Source organism: Hesperophylax consimilis, chromosome 6 (assembly GCF_061612785.1).
Source record: "Hesperophylax consimilis isolate HC1 chromosome 6, BYU_Hcon_1.0, whole genome shotgun sequence".
Classification (NCBI taxonomy): Eukaryota; Metazoa; Arthropoda; class Insecta; order Trichoptera; family Limnephilidae; genus Hesperophylax; species Hesperophylax consimilis.
Genome location: NC_142841.1, coordinates 26,264,314 through 26,282,456, shown reverse-complemented (window position 1 = coordinate 26,282,456; position 18,143 = coordinate 26,264,314). Strand labels below are relative to the sequence as shown.

At 36.4% G+C, this 18,143-nt stretch overlaps 1 protein-coding gene across 4 annotated transcripts in view; it reads right to left on the bottom strand.

Moving 5' to 3' along the window:
• Gdap2 (ganglioside induced differentiation associated protein 2) overlaps positions 1 to 18,143 on the bottom strand; it is a 213,550-nt gene that overhangs the window by 84,467 nt on the left and 110,940 nt on the right. For all 4 annotated transcript variants that reach the window (XM_089632502.1, XM_089632499.1, XM_089632500.1 and 1 more), the window contains exons 3-7: positions 13,462 to 13,625; positions 12,525 to 12,667; positions 10,990 to 11,122; positions 6,207 to 6,316; positions 4,062 to 4,322 (exon numbers count right to left, since the gene is read on the bottom strand). In XM_089632502.1, the coding sequence (XP_089488628.1) occupies positions 4,062 to 4,322; positions 6,207 to 6,316; positions 10,990 to 11,122; positions 12,525 to 12,667; positions 13,462 to 13,616 (802 nt within the window). In that variant the 5' untranslated portion in view covers positions 13,617 to 13,625. The remainder of the gene's footprint in view (positions 1 to 4,061; positions 4,323 to 6,206; positions 6,317 to 10,989; positions 11,123 to 12,524; positions 12,668 to 13,461; positions 13,626 to 18,143) is intronic.

Sequence of the window (18,143 nt, the reverse complement as noted above, 5' to 3'; positions counted from 1 at the left end):
AACTGTTTTAACCGTTTGGGTGCCAATCGTCGATTTTCGTAGATTCGTGTTTTAACGAAGATTGCCGATCGTCGATTTCCGTCGATTGCGTCAGTCGTGTTCTGATTCGCGCGTACGTCTGTACGTAAAATTCTCATTTTTTCGAAACGCCTGGACTTCGGGATCCTCCTCCACGTGATTCTAAACCAATATTCTTTAATAAAACACCGAAAAAATCATCGAAATCCTTGAAAATGCAAAGAATTTATGGGGTTTTAAAAAAATATATAGTTTCATAAAAAATCATGTTTTTTTGGTGGCATTTTACAAGTAACTGTATGAATATTTTTGGCACTCAAACGGTTAATTAACTGTAAATTCAAAATTTTTGTTAAAATATATCTATTTTTATACACTTTTTCGTTGTGGTCTACGGGTGCTATACAATAGCCACTATCTAATTTAATACGAATTTCAATGGTTCCTAACAAGACAATGCTCATATGCAGTATAGAGTTAGAATGCTTTTTAATCTTTTCTTTTAAATGTTTTAAATCCAATCTCAGTCCACTGTTTATCGGTTGAGTTAAGCAATGTAAACAAAAAAATACATTCCTTTTGTCGCAACCTTGTTTTCGTATTAAAATAACGTTTAATCTATTTATTTTTAGGTTACAACAGAATCTAACTGATTTCTTTCAATATCATATCAACAGAATTCGACATTTTTAATTATTCCATGCAAATCACGTCAAGATATTTTGTCACACAAAAAACTTTCGGCTGACTTTCTTTTGACATCCCTCTAATACCTAAATCTTAGTGCGTAGAAGTGCTCTATCTCACCGGGATCATGTCCAAAAAGCTCTCAAAAATATATTTTGTATGATACTAAGCGCGCGTCAGACACGATAGTGTTTACCTCCTTTGTCTTCAAGGCAAAGAGAAAGAAAGAATATCTTTTTCGGTAAAAAAGTTTAAAGTAACCCATGCTAGGTACATACAGGAGCTTCTCATTTGGGCGCTAGATGTCACTGGACCCGCTACGATTACGAATTACGAATCGCCGCGAATATTTAAACTTCATTAATAATTGGGTAGTTTGTTAAATCCAATTTTTAATTATTGCAGCATATTTTTGGGGGGTCATTGTCCAAATGACATTCTTACAAGAGCCACTACTGGTTACAATTTATATAGACGCGCTGTAGAAATCTCAAAGTGGCAAGCAGAAAGTATGTCAATTGTAGTGCTTTTGATTTCATAGTTTTAGTACTAAACTCGGTCACTGGTCGGGTAAATTGCCAAAAGTGTCAAATTGTCCTCATGTGAAATGAGAAAGCTCGGCAAACACTAGTAAAAGCCAAGTAATAATATTTAATTCGTAATCCACGCAAATGACTTGTATTATAAATAATACAATTTCCAGCCCAAAGATTTAACACATCTTTAAAGAAAATGCAAGGCAGACAGACAGAGTACAGGTCTGGACGTGCAACTGCCAAATTACGAGGTCACTGCTGTCGCTAAAAAAACTTCACTGTTTAAAATAGTCTAAACACTCAGTTTACTTATATGCTGTCGGTAAAACAACATACACATCAGCAAGTAACAATGAGCAACAACAACCGCCACCATTTGCAGACTACCGTTGCTCTTTTGTGCCACGGCACTGACTTAATTACTCGATGCCTCAAAATCCGTAAGGCGCCCAGGCCTGTACTCTAGTCGGCCTCAAGGTAGTATTAGATGCAACTTTTGAATACGAAAACGCTGCTTGGTCCTATCATTTATTTCGTTCATACAAATATATTATTACATAAGAGTGTTTCTTACTAGCCACATTTTTATTTTAATTTTGTGAGACAATAATAAGTTTAGATATATGTATTGTAACATCATTGGGTACATATTTATTTATTTAGTGCTGAAATACATTATAAATTATGACAATTTCAAGAAAGAAAGTTTGACTGTTCAACTAGGAAGATTTTAAGAAGTAAAGTTATAGCACCCGGAGACGATCAATATCAGTTGTTAATAGTTACATTAAATTACATCAATGATATGATTGAAAATTTTTGCTAATGCATCTTTTAACGAGGAAATTGAAACCATAGACAAATTGACGGGGGGAATAATGTGCATATTGATTGAGCACATAGGTGCCATAGACAAGCGCCATAGATGCAGTGGAATGATCGTTTTGCTGTGCGATTGACAATCGTTCGTTCAATTGCTTTATCTATCGAGTCCTTTGGAATTCAAATTCATCGCAGAAGAGATTTGTTTTAATTAGAATTGTATTATATCGCGTTTGTCCAAAAAGTAAAATCTAAAGTTTATCACTGTATTCGCATACAGTAGGTGAGTACTGTTTCTACAGACGTCCACAAAGCAACTGGGGCAAAAATAGAGGGGTCGATTGAAGTTCCGAATCGCACTTCATTGCACATTGACAATTGACATTGATCGTCTCTGTATTAGATTTTTTTATATCATGTAATTACACAAAATTTCTGTGACGTATATATTTCTATGTTGGATTGTAGAAGTCGAGTTTAATTTATGCAATAAACGTTAATATTTAAGAGTTCTGTTATGTTACTTTAACGGAACTGTCACAGTGACTTCGGATGTTGAAACAATGGTCATGTACCCTACCATTTTTTTTTCAAGTAAAAATAAACATGGCTTGAAGTCAAACATTTTTATACTCCTTCAATTGATTGTGTATCCATACATCGTTTATCGTGTCAGTTTAAGGACGATCAATTCCTTTATTTGCTTTCTCCGCCAAGTCAAATTAATTGAATTGAGGAATCAGTTTTCCAGAGAGTAAAATCATCCATGTTTACATCCACAAGTTGATATTCTTGAGAAATCAGTGAACAAATACATTTGATCCGGTCTTCATAAAAATGTCTTGAGATACCTAGCTAACTAAATTATAAGCAGAGTATTAAGATACTCGGTATCTACAAGAGCAAATAAATCTTACTTAAATCCAGAGATTAGAGAAATTAAACACTCACATTCTATACATGTATCTGCGATGCAAATATACCCATTCTGATAATGTACAGAATCTCACAGAAAATTTTCGTAACAGAGTTGGAGCCCACCAAAGATATTAGAAGAACGAGATGTGCTATGAGCAGTTCGTACTGAGTGGAATTGTTTTGCCGAGTGTCGCCGGTTTTGTTCACCAATACTACTGCACACCTTCGCTTGCGCTAAGGTATCCGCACTAATACATAGAACAGATTTCTGTGCGTACACGTCCCGATACCGTTCAAAGTACCCTAATTAGGTAGTACTCCGGCTACGGTCCGGCGGCCAACATAGCATATCTCGTTCTTCTAATATCTTTGGAGCCCACAGTAGTTTTACGTAAGAGTGAGTCCTATCATTGACCACAATAAGACCACAGGCTTCGACTTCCAATACATTTCCTAATATTTCCAAATTTCTTTCCGAATATGGAGTCCATATTTTGCGAAAGATATAGACCTAATAGAGAGTGTACAGAGACGATTTACAAAAATACTAAAAACTTTTAAAAACCGGCAATGCGATAATAGACTTAAGGAATTAAGATTACCAACATTAAAAGAAAGAAGAGAAAGAGGTGACTAGAGTGAAATTTTATATGAACATTATAGTTGCCTGGCGAGAAATCTTCACCACCAACAAAAATATAAATCTCTATGGATGCTAAAAATAAATGAATAAAACACCTTTTGCATGCAATCCTAGGTAACACTTTCTTGCAAATAGAGTAGTGGATGCATGGAACAAACTTCCACAACGTGTCATCTATGCTCCAAATATAAACCAATTTAAAGCTCAATTGGATTCGTATTTGGAGAGAATAAAGGATTAGCTTATTTTAAACTTAAAACAGCTCAATTACTGTTAAATATATTGTGATATCAGATATGAGCGCATCAGCAGAATGCTGCCTGCGCATTAAATAATAATAAGAATAAAGTCCTGAGAACACATTTTTCCCATTAGGTTAGGTTCGATTTGGGTAGCTAACACTAGGCGATTTGCTGCATTAATTGAGGTGAGGTTACCTATATCATATGTAGAGTCCATGGCGCTGTGTTGGGGGTTGTCGATGATGCGGATCTGTCTATCAGGCAGCAGCGGCTCTCCAAGCGCGCCCCCGGTGTCGGAAGGAAGTCTCCAGCGAGCCCCCGCCTGTTCTCCGGGCCCCCGCGGCAGGTACAGCGGGGCCAGAGCCTCCAGCAGAGACAGCTCCAGGCGCAGGGGGGCCACCAGGATCACCGTGTGCAGACCCGAACCGTAGCGCTCTAGAAAACGTCTGATGGTACCTGCACGTCAAAGTGAAATCAGATAAGAAAAAAATGTATGTAAAGGTCCGATACTGTCATAATTACTTAAGCTTGTGGAAAGCTCAAGTACGTGCAAGCAGTACGGCAGGTTGTGATTACCACTGCACAAGCAATACCAACTTGCAGTTTGCGCGTAATACATTATGGAATCGAGCTTTAATCTTTACAATTATGGCATTTTTTATTCAATATATTGCGTCAAGCGGCATGTTTTGACATAATGTAGGTATGTATTTAGAAATTTGTATCAGATATTTATTAAAAAACATATCTTTGTACAGTTATTCACCATTAGAGAAAAAAAAGCAAAAGGGCCATAAGCGAAATCCAAGCATAGATAACTTGTGCGACAGTCAGCTAGATCGGGTTGATTCAGTGATATTAGAATATAATTAACTAAAACACAACATAAATTTGAAGATCACCAAAAGTTTCCTGAAAGAATACGGAAGTTTACAGAATTCAAATTCAAAAAAATATTTATTGCACAAAAAGAGTACAAAGGGTATAGCTTATAGGTTACATCCTATTTCTTCCAGCTAACCCAACAAATACACATTATATTACATAACCCAACAATTACATACATGTTAACAAATGTATGTAAATAAAAAATAAAAAAACAGAGGTATTTAATTTATGTAAGGTATTCATTTAAGGTGTAGTGACATTTGTTTAAAAGAAATGTTTTTAGTGATGATTTAAATTTAATCGGTTATTTGTTTAATGCTAGTGGAAGGTTGTTATATACTTTAATGGCCATGTAGTGTGGTCCTTTTTGAAATATAGTTTTGTTTGCTATTGAAAAAAAAATTCGAAAACATCATGAGAAAAATTTGTAAAAGAAACCTATTAATTTGTAAATTTAATATTAATAATTGTCCATGTTGTATTTAATGGGTAATAACTTTTATACAGTTTTTGTTATTCAAAAGAAGGAAAATAAAAAGATTTAGAAAGCAGTCCAATTAAGTTGTATCAAATAAAGGGTATTTTTTGCTTGAAGTAATGCATTCCACAACTATGTTTGTGCAACATGTTTACGATATTGACTTAAAATTGAGATTATAAAATTGACACAGCGATAAACTTCCAGAGAATTACCCAGAAATGATGCAAATTCATATAACACTTTAAAGTAGAGAGAGAGCATACCTAACCGTGAATACAAATTAAACAAATTAAAGATCTAGATATGATTTAGAATTTTCTTGGCCAATAAGTGTTACTTTTGGGGTTTTGAGTCATATTAACTCCGTCCACTTCAGTCAACATTTTGGATAGACTAGCAGTGTCCATTTTCAAGGAAAATGTTTGATCAAGAAGGACGAGAAAGAGCTATACGGTTTAGTACCTCAAAAGTAAAACAACACAAATTTAAAAAGACCCGTTTACCCATAGAGCTATAGAATTAGAGGTGCTATTGCATGCTAATGTCAAAATGTATTAGCCGGGATGAGTTAGTTAGTGCTACCGGAAATCAAATAAAACTCTCGTCCAGGCCATCGCCCAGTGGCAGGGCGCACCCCTTCATCATATATGGAGAATTTCTCTCAAGCTACCATAATATAAGTGTTAAATATGTTTTAATTTATATACATTCAATTTTATGTTGCATTTAATTTATATTATGTATGCCCTTACAAGACAGACAGAGTATTGCACTCACCACTCTGTTCAGCTGAAATAAACAAAGATTATTATTTAGAACGCGATAAGCGGTGCACGTTGACCAGATTCGGTAGATGAGCGTTGGAGGTCAGTTAGGGGTAAAATAGTGGAACCTATTTTTTTACTTCATGTTTCATCTGAATATAATACATCAATGCGTTTACGATTCGTAAACGAAGTACGGGAACTTACGTAAAGCAATATGGACTCCCAAATCAGCGGGGTAGTTTCTCCTCACGGAGTGCACGAGGCAGATGGCGAGAGAATGGACTCCGAGTTCACGGGCCTTGAATAAGATATTTCTGCAAACCGAAAATACAGGGTTAAATTTTATACTGAAATGTAAGTAAATTGCTAAATCAAAATAATAAAAAAATACAAGAAACAATCGCTTGTCGAATGCAAGGTTAAAAACAGTAAATGCAAAAAACAAGGGCTCTGATAGTATTGTTAATGATAAAATATTATGATTATCTTACTGGTTATAAACAATACAAATATTGCATATTTTAAATGCTATTTATCATTTGTACACAATCTTGGCGCCTATGACAACCATTACTATTTGATATACTTGTTGAATTCCGCTGCATTGCTTCATGCAAAGGCTCTTTTAAAAAAAACAGCACTTGATTTCAAATTAAATATCTAATGGAGACAACTATTTAAGTAATGCGGGCGCAAACAAATAATTTGTCTTAAGGTTAAACGCAACGCTCGTTGTATTCTACGTGTTCACAGATGGCGTTAATTAATTAATTTTGTTTAAATACCCTTTTGCAAGGTATTGCTTTACAGTATTAAGACAAATTATTTGTTTGCGCCCTCATATACGCAATATGAATATGAATAAATAGTTTTGTCCATATAAAAACTCAATTCTATCGAGAAAGGCATACAAATACAATATTGGATTGAATCATCGGTACAATATTGTATTTGTGTGCCTTTCTCGAAAGAATTAAGTCTTTAAACGAACAAAACTATTGATTCATATTCATATTGCGTATATACGGGTGCAAACAAATGATTTGTCTTAATATTGTAAAGCAATACCTTGCAAAAGCGTATTTAAACAAAATTAATTAATTAACGCCATCTGTGAACACGTAGAATAAAACGAGCGTTGCGTTTAACCTTAAGTAAACATGCAGAAAAAAAGATTTAGTTTGGGTGATTTTGATAATTTTTGCGGATTTCCTAACCTGAGAACTTAACTTTAAGAAAAAATGGAACTGAATCTTTTACCATCTCTCACCACATAAATAGTTATTCCTTCTAGTAATTAAGTTGAAACCGAGTGCTATTTACATTTTTTTGCGTGTTAAGCGTGAAGTGAAATTCGACAAGTTTATCAATTATTTTACAGTGGTTTTCATAATATTTACATTTTGACAGAAGATACACAACTGATAATAAAGTGCCACTTTAAAAATTGTAAATAATATGAAACATAATAACTGAAACTGTAGCCACCTCTAGCGAAGCTTCGAACCAACAAGCGACATGGTTGTGTTAAAAGTTTCATCAAAATATCTATAGATGGCATTACTAGTAACGTTTCTTCAATGATATTACCATTTTTTTACAGGTTATAAGGTGATGATCAATGTACTAAGATAATTATAATTACAATATAATTAACCTCAAGGGTCGGCACTGACGAGAGATAAAACCAAAATAAATTAATTAAATCAGCAGCATAAAAGGATTGTAGTGATTCAATGTCACTGGGGTGACTTTATAGTTTAAATTATCCTTTTAGGTAATTATTCGGGATCGCTGGCCATGCAATACTATTTTTAATAAAAAAAATTAATTCACCTTAATTACTTATAATAGAGAATATTTTAATTTTGACATTCTAATTTTAAATTAAGTAAAATGAAAATTCGCTTTTGTTGTATATTGCCCAGTTCAGACGTGGCGATTTTAGTTGATCAACTCTCTGTTAATTGACACTTGAAAGCTAATCGACAAGTGTGAACACTGAACACTCTTTTGACAAAGTTGATCAAGTTTTTATTTGAGAGAGTAAAGTTGAAAGCCCTTCTACTTTTGCGGTTAAAATGCCGAATCAACACGTGTAAACACATGTTTCAACTCGTTAGCGATTTTGAGTTCCTTGAGTCATTTAGTGAAAGAAGACGTTTCTATTTAGGATCATGGAGTGGTTTATATTATTCATAGCATCTTCATGAAAAAATGTCTGCAGTGGTCGGATGACATAATGTTCAGGTTTATTAATCTCTACCAAAGAGATGCTTGTCTTTGGAAACAGAACCATGTACAAGAAGGATTTAGGATTAGTATTAGTATTTCTAGAGTGAAAGATACGCTTTAGTATAATCCTTGTGTAAGACCACCATTCACCCGGCTCAGAACAGATATTGTCTATTGAGTCGGGTAGCGCACATGATTTGTAAATAACAATTGATGTCAATAAACAACCGGGATACAGGCTTAAAAAAAAAAAACTTCGATGCATGCTTAGCATGCAAAATTTAAAAAAGTAACACTTCGTCTCAACTTACCTACACTACAAGAAACAACTATTTATTTCGAGAGAGATGGTAAAAATGCATTAAAGATCCATTTTTCTCAATCACGTTCTGAGTTAATTTTGAAGGTTAAGAAATACGCTTAATTATTTTAAATAACCCAAACAGATAACCTAATAACCTATTTTGTTTATGTATTTCCATCTCCCCAATTGTTGTTTCCCGCAGTAATTAAGTTGAAATCAAATAATTTTATTTATAAAAAAATGAGTATTATGCGTGCAGCGGAATTCGGCTACTTTATTTAACTGTTTATCCGAATTTCGTAGATGACTTCGATACTCGTCAATAAGTTCTAATATTGTAATGCTTATCTCTTTCAAAATAGTATTAGATGCGGCTTATTCAATTCTTCTTAGAATCCATTTTCTAACCCAAATATGACATTTTTGTGCTTTTTCAATGATGTTCTCAAGTTCGTTCCGCAACATATAGTAATAATAATTGAGACGCACGCACAAATAATTTCAGTTGACGCCATCTTGATCATCAATATCGGTATATATTTATAAATAAACTGAAACGTCTGAAAGAAATCTTGTTCAACAAAAGTCGTTCAACTAAAATCTCACCGACTGAACCCGGAATATGGGATGACAGCCATTTACAATAATTTATGTCCATGTTGCATTTTCTTACGTTGGTATTCCTGATTCTATAGGAGTGGCTAGAAAATTTGCCATTACCATTTAATCCAGTCATACTCAACTTCCGCATGCGGCCCGCCGAGCTATTTTGTGCGGCCCTCAATACATTTAATATCAGGAACATGATTTACAAAATCTGGCATTCTATATCACGTTAAGTTGAGATTAATTGCGACTTTGACGTACAGACATTGAAACCCGAAGAGGATAGTATAAGTATAATATACTATCTATATAATATAATATGGTATAAGAGTGTTGCTACTGCACACCATAACTGCACAAGCTTGGATCTATCTCTAAAAAACAAAGATTTGACAGACAAATATGCGCGCAAATAATTTTGCTCGTGGCAACACATAAATTTTTGACAGTTCCAAAGTTAAATGGTTACCAGTGTTACTTGTTACTACCAACGAAGGCGATGTATCGCCATTTAGGCTACTAAACATAACAAAATCTTTATATATCTATTCTATTTGATATAATATTTTTTGAGGCCGGAAATTTTCGAAAACGGAATTCCGTAGCTACCCCCCCCCCCCCATGGATTTCGAAAAATTGTTGTGGGGAATTACATATGATGCTTTTGGCTGTGCGGAATTTTTTTTTCAGCGAAGTTCTGTAACAACCCCCTCCCCCCCCCATGGATTTGAAATATTTCGTGGGAGCACTCATTTTGAATTTTTTTTGTGGGGAATTATTATGTTTTACAGAAATTCTCTAACAACCCCCCCCCCCCCCCCCCCCCCCCATGGATTTCGAATAATAAAAGGGGGAATCAAGCTCACACCGTTGGCAACACTGACCAGTATAGTGTTGCGGCCCGCGTAGCTTTACAAACATATGAATGTGGCCCCCAGAAGAAAAAGGTTGAGTATCACTGATTTAATCTATGCATATTAGGGAGGTAGTATTTTGGCGAGACTCTGAAAAAAAAATATATTGGAGAGGAGAGATGAGGCTCTCTTCACTTGTGGGGCCTTCAGGAAACCAAGGGGGATTGGAGAGGAGAGATGAGATCTGGGAACACACATTGTGGAACCAGAAGACATAGCCACATATCCAATAACAACCCTGGTGATCTTTATAAAAAGGTGGCGTACTGTTAAAGGAATGAGGTAAAAAGGGAGATAGCACAATGGGCCTATGGCCTAAGTGCTCAAGGGAACTATATGTAAACCGTCTCCGCTCTATTAAATAAAATAATATTCAAGTCGGCTACGATCTAGCCACTCATGTAGAATTAGGAATACTAACATAAGAAAATATAACGAACAGAAATTATTGTAAATGGCTGTCATTCCATACAGCGAAAGCGAATTTTCATTTTATAGTAAGTAATTTAGGTGAATCAAAAGGTTTTATTATTATTAAAAAATCGTATTTCATGGCCAGCAATCCCGGATATTTACCACATTTAATTATAAATTTTTATGGAATATTCATTATAATGACTTTAAGGTTTGGTTAGGTATGATGTAGTTAGGTTGAATGGGTCAAATCAAAGATATTAGAAGAACGAGATGTGCTATGCGCAGTTCGTACTGAGTGGAATTGTTTTGCCGAGTGTCGCCGGTTTTGTTCACCAATACTACTGCACACCTTCGCTTGCGCTAAGGTATCCGCACTAATACATAGAACAGATTTCTGTGCGTACACGTCCCGATACCGTTCAAAGTACCCTAATTAGGTAGTACTCCGGCTACGGTCCGGCGGCCAACATAGCATATCTCGTTCTTCTAATATCTTTGGGTCAAATAGTACCTGTAGCACAGGTGCAGAGTGTTCTCGGCGGCCGTATGATACTTGGTGGAGTAGTGCGGGCCTACGGTGTGGATGATGTAGCGCGCAGGTAGATTGTGGCCCGATGTGACCTTCACGTCTCCCGTGCGGCACTCTGCAACGTAATTACAACACAATTTACTATCAGAAGATGGCTATTTTTATACATAGTGGATTACAGACTGACGAGACAGATGGTTTTGCATTTAAAAAGAAGAAAACTATAAAACCATTATTTTATTGTTTTATGTTATGGTCATGCAACTAGGAATGGGAAACTTTCGGCTTGCTATCCACAATAATAATAACGTTAATTTAAAAACCTTTTATACTTGTTTTATCCTGGTTCCACACATTTAAAATTTATAAAAGAATTCATATAAATTAGTCAAGCAGTATGAACTACAACCTTTCGGCAACTGCTAGTAGTTGTTCGACTAAGAATAATATCTTTATTTGGGAAAGTTTACACATTACAACTATAAATACATAATATTATGGTGTACATTGATTTGTAACTTTTATTTTTAAGGTTATGAAATTAACAGAAAAATAAAAACATAATATTATGAAGGTAAAAAGAAAATAAAAGTGCAGTTAGTTGAGGTTTCTCAAATACCGCCTCACTAGGCTAGCCTGTGTTGAGGCAGAATTTTTCGTGTTAGTTCCTAATACCTTTGAACATACCTATACTTGTATTAAGATGTATTCGCTCAATAATGTGGTGACTTCAATAACTGCGAATTTGGGTGAATGCACCGGTGAAGGCCCTATTCTTATTTTTGATCCAAGTTTTTACATTATCTTTGAATTTTTTTTGTGAATCACATTGTTTTATGCTGTCTGGAAGAATGTTGTAGATTTTTTTCTGCAAAGTATTTAAAGTTTCGTTGACCAAACGTAGTATGTGTTATCGGTATTTTTAGTAAGTTTTGTTGTTGCTTCCAGTACATCGTGTATTTGAACTTTTTTCGTAGTAATTATGTATATTTGAGTATAGATGAGTTAGGATAGTTTTTGCATATAGCTGCCGAACATCAAACACATTCATAATATTAAAAATTAGATTCGAATCTGTAATTATACGTAGCCTTAGAATTATTTTTAAAATTGTTTTCTGAACCTTTATGATTGGGTCTAGTGCAGATGAAGTGCCGCCTCCCCATGCTATGATACCATACCCAATAATATATTGGCAGACTGCAAAATAAATCATTTTCAGGTGTTGTAAGCTGAGAAAGTTTCGTATAATTCTGAAAAAGTGCATGGTTTTTCTTATTTTGTTTGCAATTATTTGAGTATGAATGTTCCATTTGAGATATGGATCAATGGTGAGGCCGAGGTACTTCATCTGAGTATAGCGCTCAATGTAGGTGTGATGTGTAACCGTTAAAATAATTTCAAATTAAACCTTTGAGGGAGAAAAGGAATGAAATTATGTAGGTATCCATTGTATACCTATTTTGCAGTAAATAGAGTGAGGTAATGGGGATGGTATTTGCCAGAATAGATATTACCTTTAACATCAAGGTGTAATTCTTCCTTTAGTCCTGAGCCGGCTCTTGAGAAGATTCTGTCGCTTACAATGTTCTGTTCGTCCAAAGACTCGTTAGTTGTGTTGGTGATGGCGTCCACCTCCAGCAGGGATATGTCACCGTGCCTAGAAGCAGAAGGTGCAGAAAGACTATCGTAAGATCACAGTTTTATCGGCGAATTAACAAGACGTCCTCCGCAGTTGAGGTTGTGGATACGATTACTATCCACTATAGAGAAAAAAAATAAGGATATTTATTTCAAAATAACTCCATTTGAATTAATGTTGATAAGACCTTTTTTACATTAGCTCCAGACAGGAGGACCTGAGGAAAATAATTACTCTCAGGGTCCATGCCATCTTTGGGGATGCTGTGTGGAGGGTATTTTTAGGGAAGTAACAAGAGAAAGCATGAGGGGTCGGTAGGAATCTGGGGTCAGTGTGTCCAGGAGTGACGGACGGATGAATCCATCTCTCCCGCTGTGGTACAAAGGCGATGTTCCTGTTGGATTAGTCCTGTTGGAGAGGTTAAAAGGACTCCCCCAACCAATCTCTCGCGATCTGTCCTGCTACACGGTTAGTGGGCAGGCGCATCCGCCACCAAGATCCGGACAAACCTCACCACATGAACCCGGGCACCCCTGCTAAGTCACCAAACGTATATATTTCAGAGGTGTTGGTTATCCAATAAATTTAAGACGGTACCCATAACCGCCTCCCAAATTGAGATAACTTAAATAATGTAATGCGGCCTTTTGGATTAAGGAACCTTGACATGTCTGCTTGCGTGTGGAATAAAGGCACGCTTTTGGAAAAATATGGCATGATGACGGCGGTAATTCACACAAATCCCTGGGAATATATGGCGGAAGAATATCTAATGAGTAATGAGTGTGTTGTGCCCACCTACACCTACCTACCAGAGAATGATCTTCCTGTTGATGCCCTGGTCCTCAGGGAAGGGGGCCTCCAGGTGCCGGGGGCCCAATGCGCTGTAGTCCGCCCCCTGCTCGCCCTCCCCGGCCGCGCCCCACCGCGCTAGCGCTCCGACGCTCACCGCGCCCACCACGCGCATATCACCACACTGCAAACAGACAAACAAACAGTCGGATCAACAACACGGTCGGGTCAACAAGACGGTCGGATCAACAACACGGTCGGATCAACAACAGAGTCGGATCAACAACACAGCCATGGAAGATATCACTCAGCAGTCAACAGCCCTCCTTAGCGTCGTGGTATACTCGATTGATTTTTACCTTCCAACAATGGTTCCGAAGCTATCGCAAAGGGATATCGCAGTCGTAAGTAAGTTCTTTATCATTCAATTTAAATACGTTGTAATCCATAACCAAGGGCGGATTCAGGTTTTTTGTCTGGGAGGTGCACAAGGGTCAGACGGGCAACAAATGTTCTCATATTTGAAGGCGATGCCATACGTAGTAATGCAAAATCATGTGTTTTTGATTTGAAAATTTGGTCGCCTAGAAATGTTTCAGATGCTTTAATTAAATACTGCGAGTAGAATACATCTTGGCCTTTGAAATAATCGAGTATTTTTCAGATAAGTCTTTTTATAAGCCCAGAAAAAAATAATGTAAAGGCCTATGAAAACTGCTTTAAAGTTCAAAATCTCCTACTTACGAACCCATTTTCGGTTATGATTTTATTGTATAATGTGGCAAATTAAGTTATTTATAAAATGATCGAAAAAAAATTAAATATTTATGTCTGAACATCCACAAAATAAAATAAAAGGCACTTTTTGGCCATGTTTTTTTCTTGCATAAATCAAAACAGGCGGATGGTGTTAAGCGGGAATTTAAACCTTATCGCCATCTATGTAAGGGTTGTTATTGATAGCGGCTCAATTTAAAATACTACACGACGTAGTGCATCGCCTTAACAAACAACGTACAGCAATAACTGTAAGAAACATACTTGGACTTGTGCGGTATTCGCATAAAAAATAACATAATTACGAAAACCTAATCTCACCTAACCCAACCTATTTATGTATGGAGCCATATACTGCAGGACGATTTTATTCAATCAGATGGAATAAACAAACAAAATAAAACAACGGAAGGTAAATCGAAAGAACCCTCAACCTTCCGTGACGACAACAACAAACAATGGAATCCAATCTTCCGGTTTAAAGTCCGGATCGATAAAACAATTTCGTTTATAAAAACGACTACCACAAAGAGTAATGTAGTAATATAATATCGACCTACATTGTGTTTGCATTTCTCATTCTGCCAAATTGTGGAATCGATCGTCGAAATGGAGACGGAAACTTGAAGTAGAAATGGAACATGGCGCGCTACGTATTTTAATGAAACATTCAAGTATTCTTGTCACTTTTTCCTGACTTGCGCAAATATGTTTGATTCGACCGCACATCTGCAAGTACATATACTTGATGCAGCCTTATGAACGCCCACCTTCAAGCATACTTGTTATGGCGAACAACGGTCCCATCAATTGTATCCACGGAGTCTACAGACGACAATCCCTGCAGCTTGATCATCGATTGTAAGCTATTAAAAAAAGCCAGAATGGCAGAAAACCACTTATTGTTTGGTGTAAAGACTGGTTGAAAAAACGAGAACTAATTTAACTAATACATTTTATCAGCGAATTGAAAATTGCTCCGAAAGACTGTCAGAATAATTATGCAAGTATACAACTTGAAAATTCATTATTTTTACCAGACTTAGGTATGCAAGTCAGGAAACTTGATTAACATTGTGCAATATTTGTCCCATACACCTTCAAGTATACTTGAGCTGAGACTTATATAAGTATACTTGAAGGTGTATGGGACAAATATTGCACACTGTTGATCAAGTTTCCTGACTTGCATGAGTCATACACCTTCAAGTATACTTGCATAAGTCTCAGCTCAAGTATACTTGAAGGTGTATGGCAGGCCTAGGATGTTGGATCGGTTACCAAACAACCAGCATTAGGTGTGTATATATATATTTTATATAGGTGCATCCAAAAAATACCCTGCACAGTTTAGTATGGTGGCTCCAGGTCCGGTTCTGCACAGTTATCGCAATTGGAGCAGTCCGCTCCGGGCGCCGACTTGCCAAGGAGACAAGGCGCAGGTAATACATAAAACCTAAAACAGCGCCCTTAAGGTTTTTTATCACAAATTATTGTACTTAGTAGGTATAAAACGAATAATGTCACACTGGGAAGAATGGTGACAAGTACAAAATAACCCAACTGATCATTTTGGGGAAGATTGATAGAAGTCGTCGCATCTCAAGGCAAAAGTATTTTAGTGGTGCGATATTTACACATTGAGGCTACAAGTAGAGAGGGAAAAATAAGTTTCCGTTTTGAATATCTCTCGTGCAACCTAACTACAATTATATTATTTGCGTTTTAAATACATCTATTTCAATTTCACTTCTGTTTTCGGGAATGATTGATTGAAAGAGTGAACATCTTGAATGCGGAAATTAACAGACTTCCCGACATCCGATCGAGCTGAAACTCGATAGATAGACTAGTTGTGGATGACAATGCATTCTATCAATTGGGACATACACGCATTTCTTTGAAATCAGATGACATTGCAGTAGTTGATATACGAAATAAATACGGTTCTACCCGATCAGCATTTGGTGAGTTCCTGGGTAGGAAGCGAGAAGTAAGCGAGAGCTTTCCTTTTATTTTTACAATCGGAAGAGAAACAGGTGAACCTTCAGTATGAGAAGAATATTATTATCATTTGAAAGGATATAGGCTGTGCTAGTGGGCATATGAACTTTTACCTCCAATGAAAAGCACGCTATGTCTACCTTGCTAAATTATGAAGTAAACCACAGCAAAAATAGATATTGTAAAGTAACATCATAACAAGACGAGCATTGAAAAGCAACTTCCGCAAAGTGGCCCATTGGAAACATCGCATGTTCAGATTTATTAGACGATATTATTTCAGATTGTCGACCGATGTAGGGCGGACCCACTACGAGGACACCCTAATACAGACGAAGGTAACCCAGCAGGCATAAGAAAAGCTAAATCTACATTCACTCATCTACACGCATATATGTAAGAAACTTACTGTTTTTTGTATGCTAGTGTCCTAGAACAACAACGATGTTACGTAAATTATTTTGCAATAGGTCTTAGCCCTGTTGCTTATAACGTAGGTACGAAAGAAAAGTTTGTATGCTGCAATTTTCCGTTTATATACATAAATAACTGGGAGTGAAGTTGATTTGATTCGTCCATTAATTCAATTAAATGGAAAAAAAACTCCTGGCTCTTATTAGAAAGTATTGAGCGGGAGATGAAATGCGTGAGTTCAGACTAGCAGCTAACAGCTCACAGCTGACGGCTGACAGCTAACACGTCGCAGTTGATTGAGTTGTCTGTCTGATCTGGATATCGACGAATGATGCCGGCAACTTGTCAGATCGTGCAGAGGGAATTGACGATGATGATGTGTAATTTTAATAGTATTACCTCCCTCGCCGCAGCTGCAGATAAGATATTTAAAGCTGATATTGACCCAGCCTTATTCCACACCTCGTCATTTATAATGCCACGCCAAGACTCGGAGCCTACATGGAAAATTAGGTATTCCGCGAGGATTTTTATAAAATATAATTTGGTAATGTGAGCCTCTCTGAGTGCTTAACCCGTACTGAGGCCCCAATTTTACTATTTTATGTTACAAATTATGTAACAATTTTATGTTACAAATTATGTAACATAAAATAGTAAAATTGGGGCCTCAGTACGGGTTAAGCACTCAGAGAGGCTCACATTACCAAATATAATTTGGCTCATTTGGCCTTGTTACTATTACCATCTGATGGTTGTATTTACTAGACTGATTTTAACTTACATTAATATGTTTGACGAGGAAAAATTCTTTACTGGATAAAATACCTCCGAAAAGTTTTGAACTTTTTACTCAATTTTATCATTATGATTTGCTGGAGGTAAATATTTCATTTTTTCATCGTTGAATTGCATCCTTTTCGCTTTTGTGGTCCTGTTGCACGGAATTTCAACAAAATAAACTAATCATAAGAGAGAGAAGGAATAATACCTACACATCCGGGTGAATTATTCGATAAAGATCATTTTTAGGACAATCGGTAAAAGCTTTTCAATTTATTTTTTATCTGCGCTCCATTTGTCTACTCTTTCAGTCAAACATTTTCATTTTAAACATCGGGTGGTAGATAATACAAAAAGGAAAGACTAACGAGGTTGATACTTCGTGATTATTATCATACAGAATTGTCTGGTTTGTATAGTCAATCCGTCTAGTTTTGCATTAGCACGGAATAAACGACTTGGGATTGGTAAGCAACCATGGAACCAATTTTTGGCCATAGCGGAGTAAGTTTAGTACTATTACATAGGTTAGTTTCGCGTGCCAGACGCCAATAACGGTGGGCCTTGTAGAGGCACGGGGCACGTGGCACGGGGCACGGGGTACGGGGCACGCGGGATCCGGAGGAAGCCTTTGATGTATGAATTAATCAATCCGAATTTATGACAAATAAATGAAACTTTTATAGAAAGATAACCAGTTTTTTTATTTCTTAGGGGGGGGGAT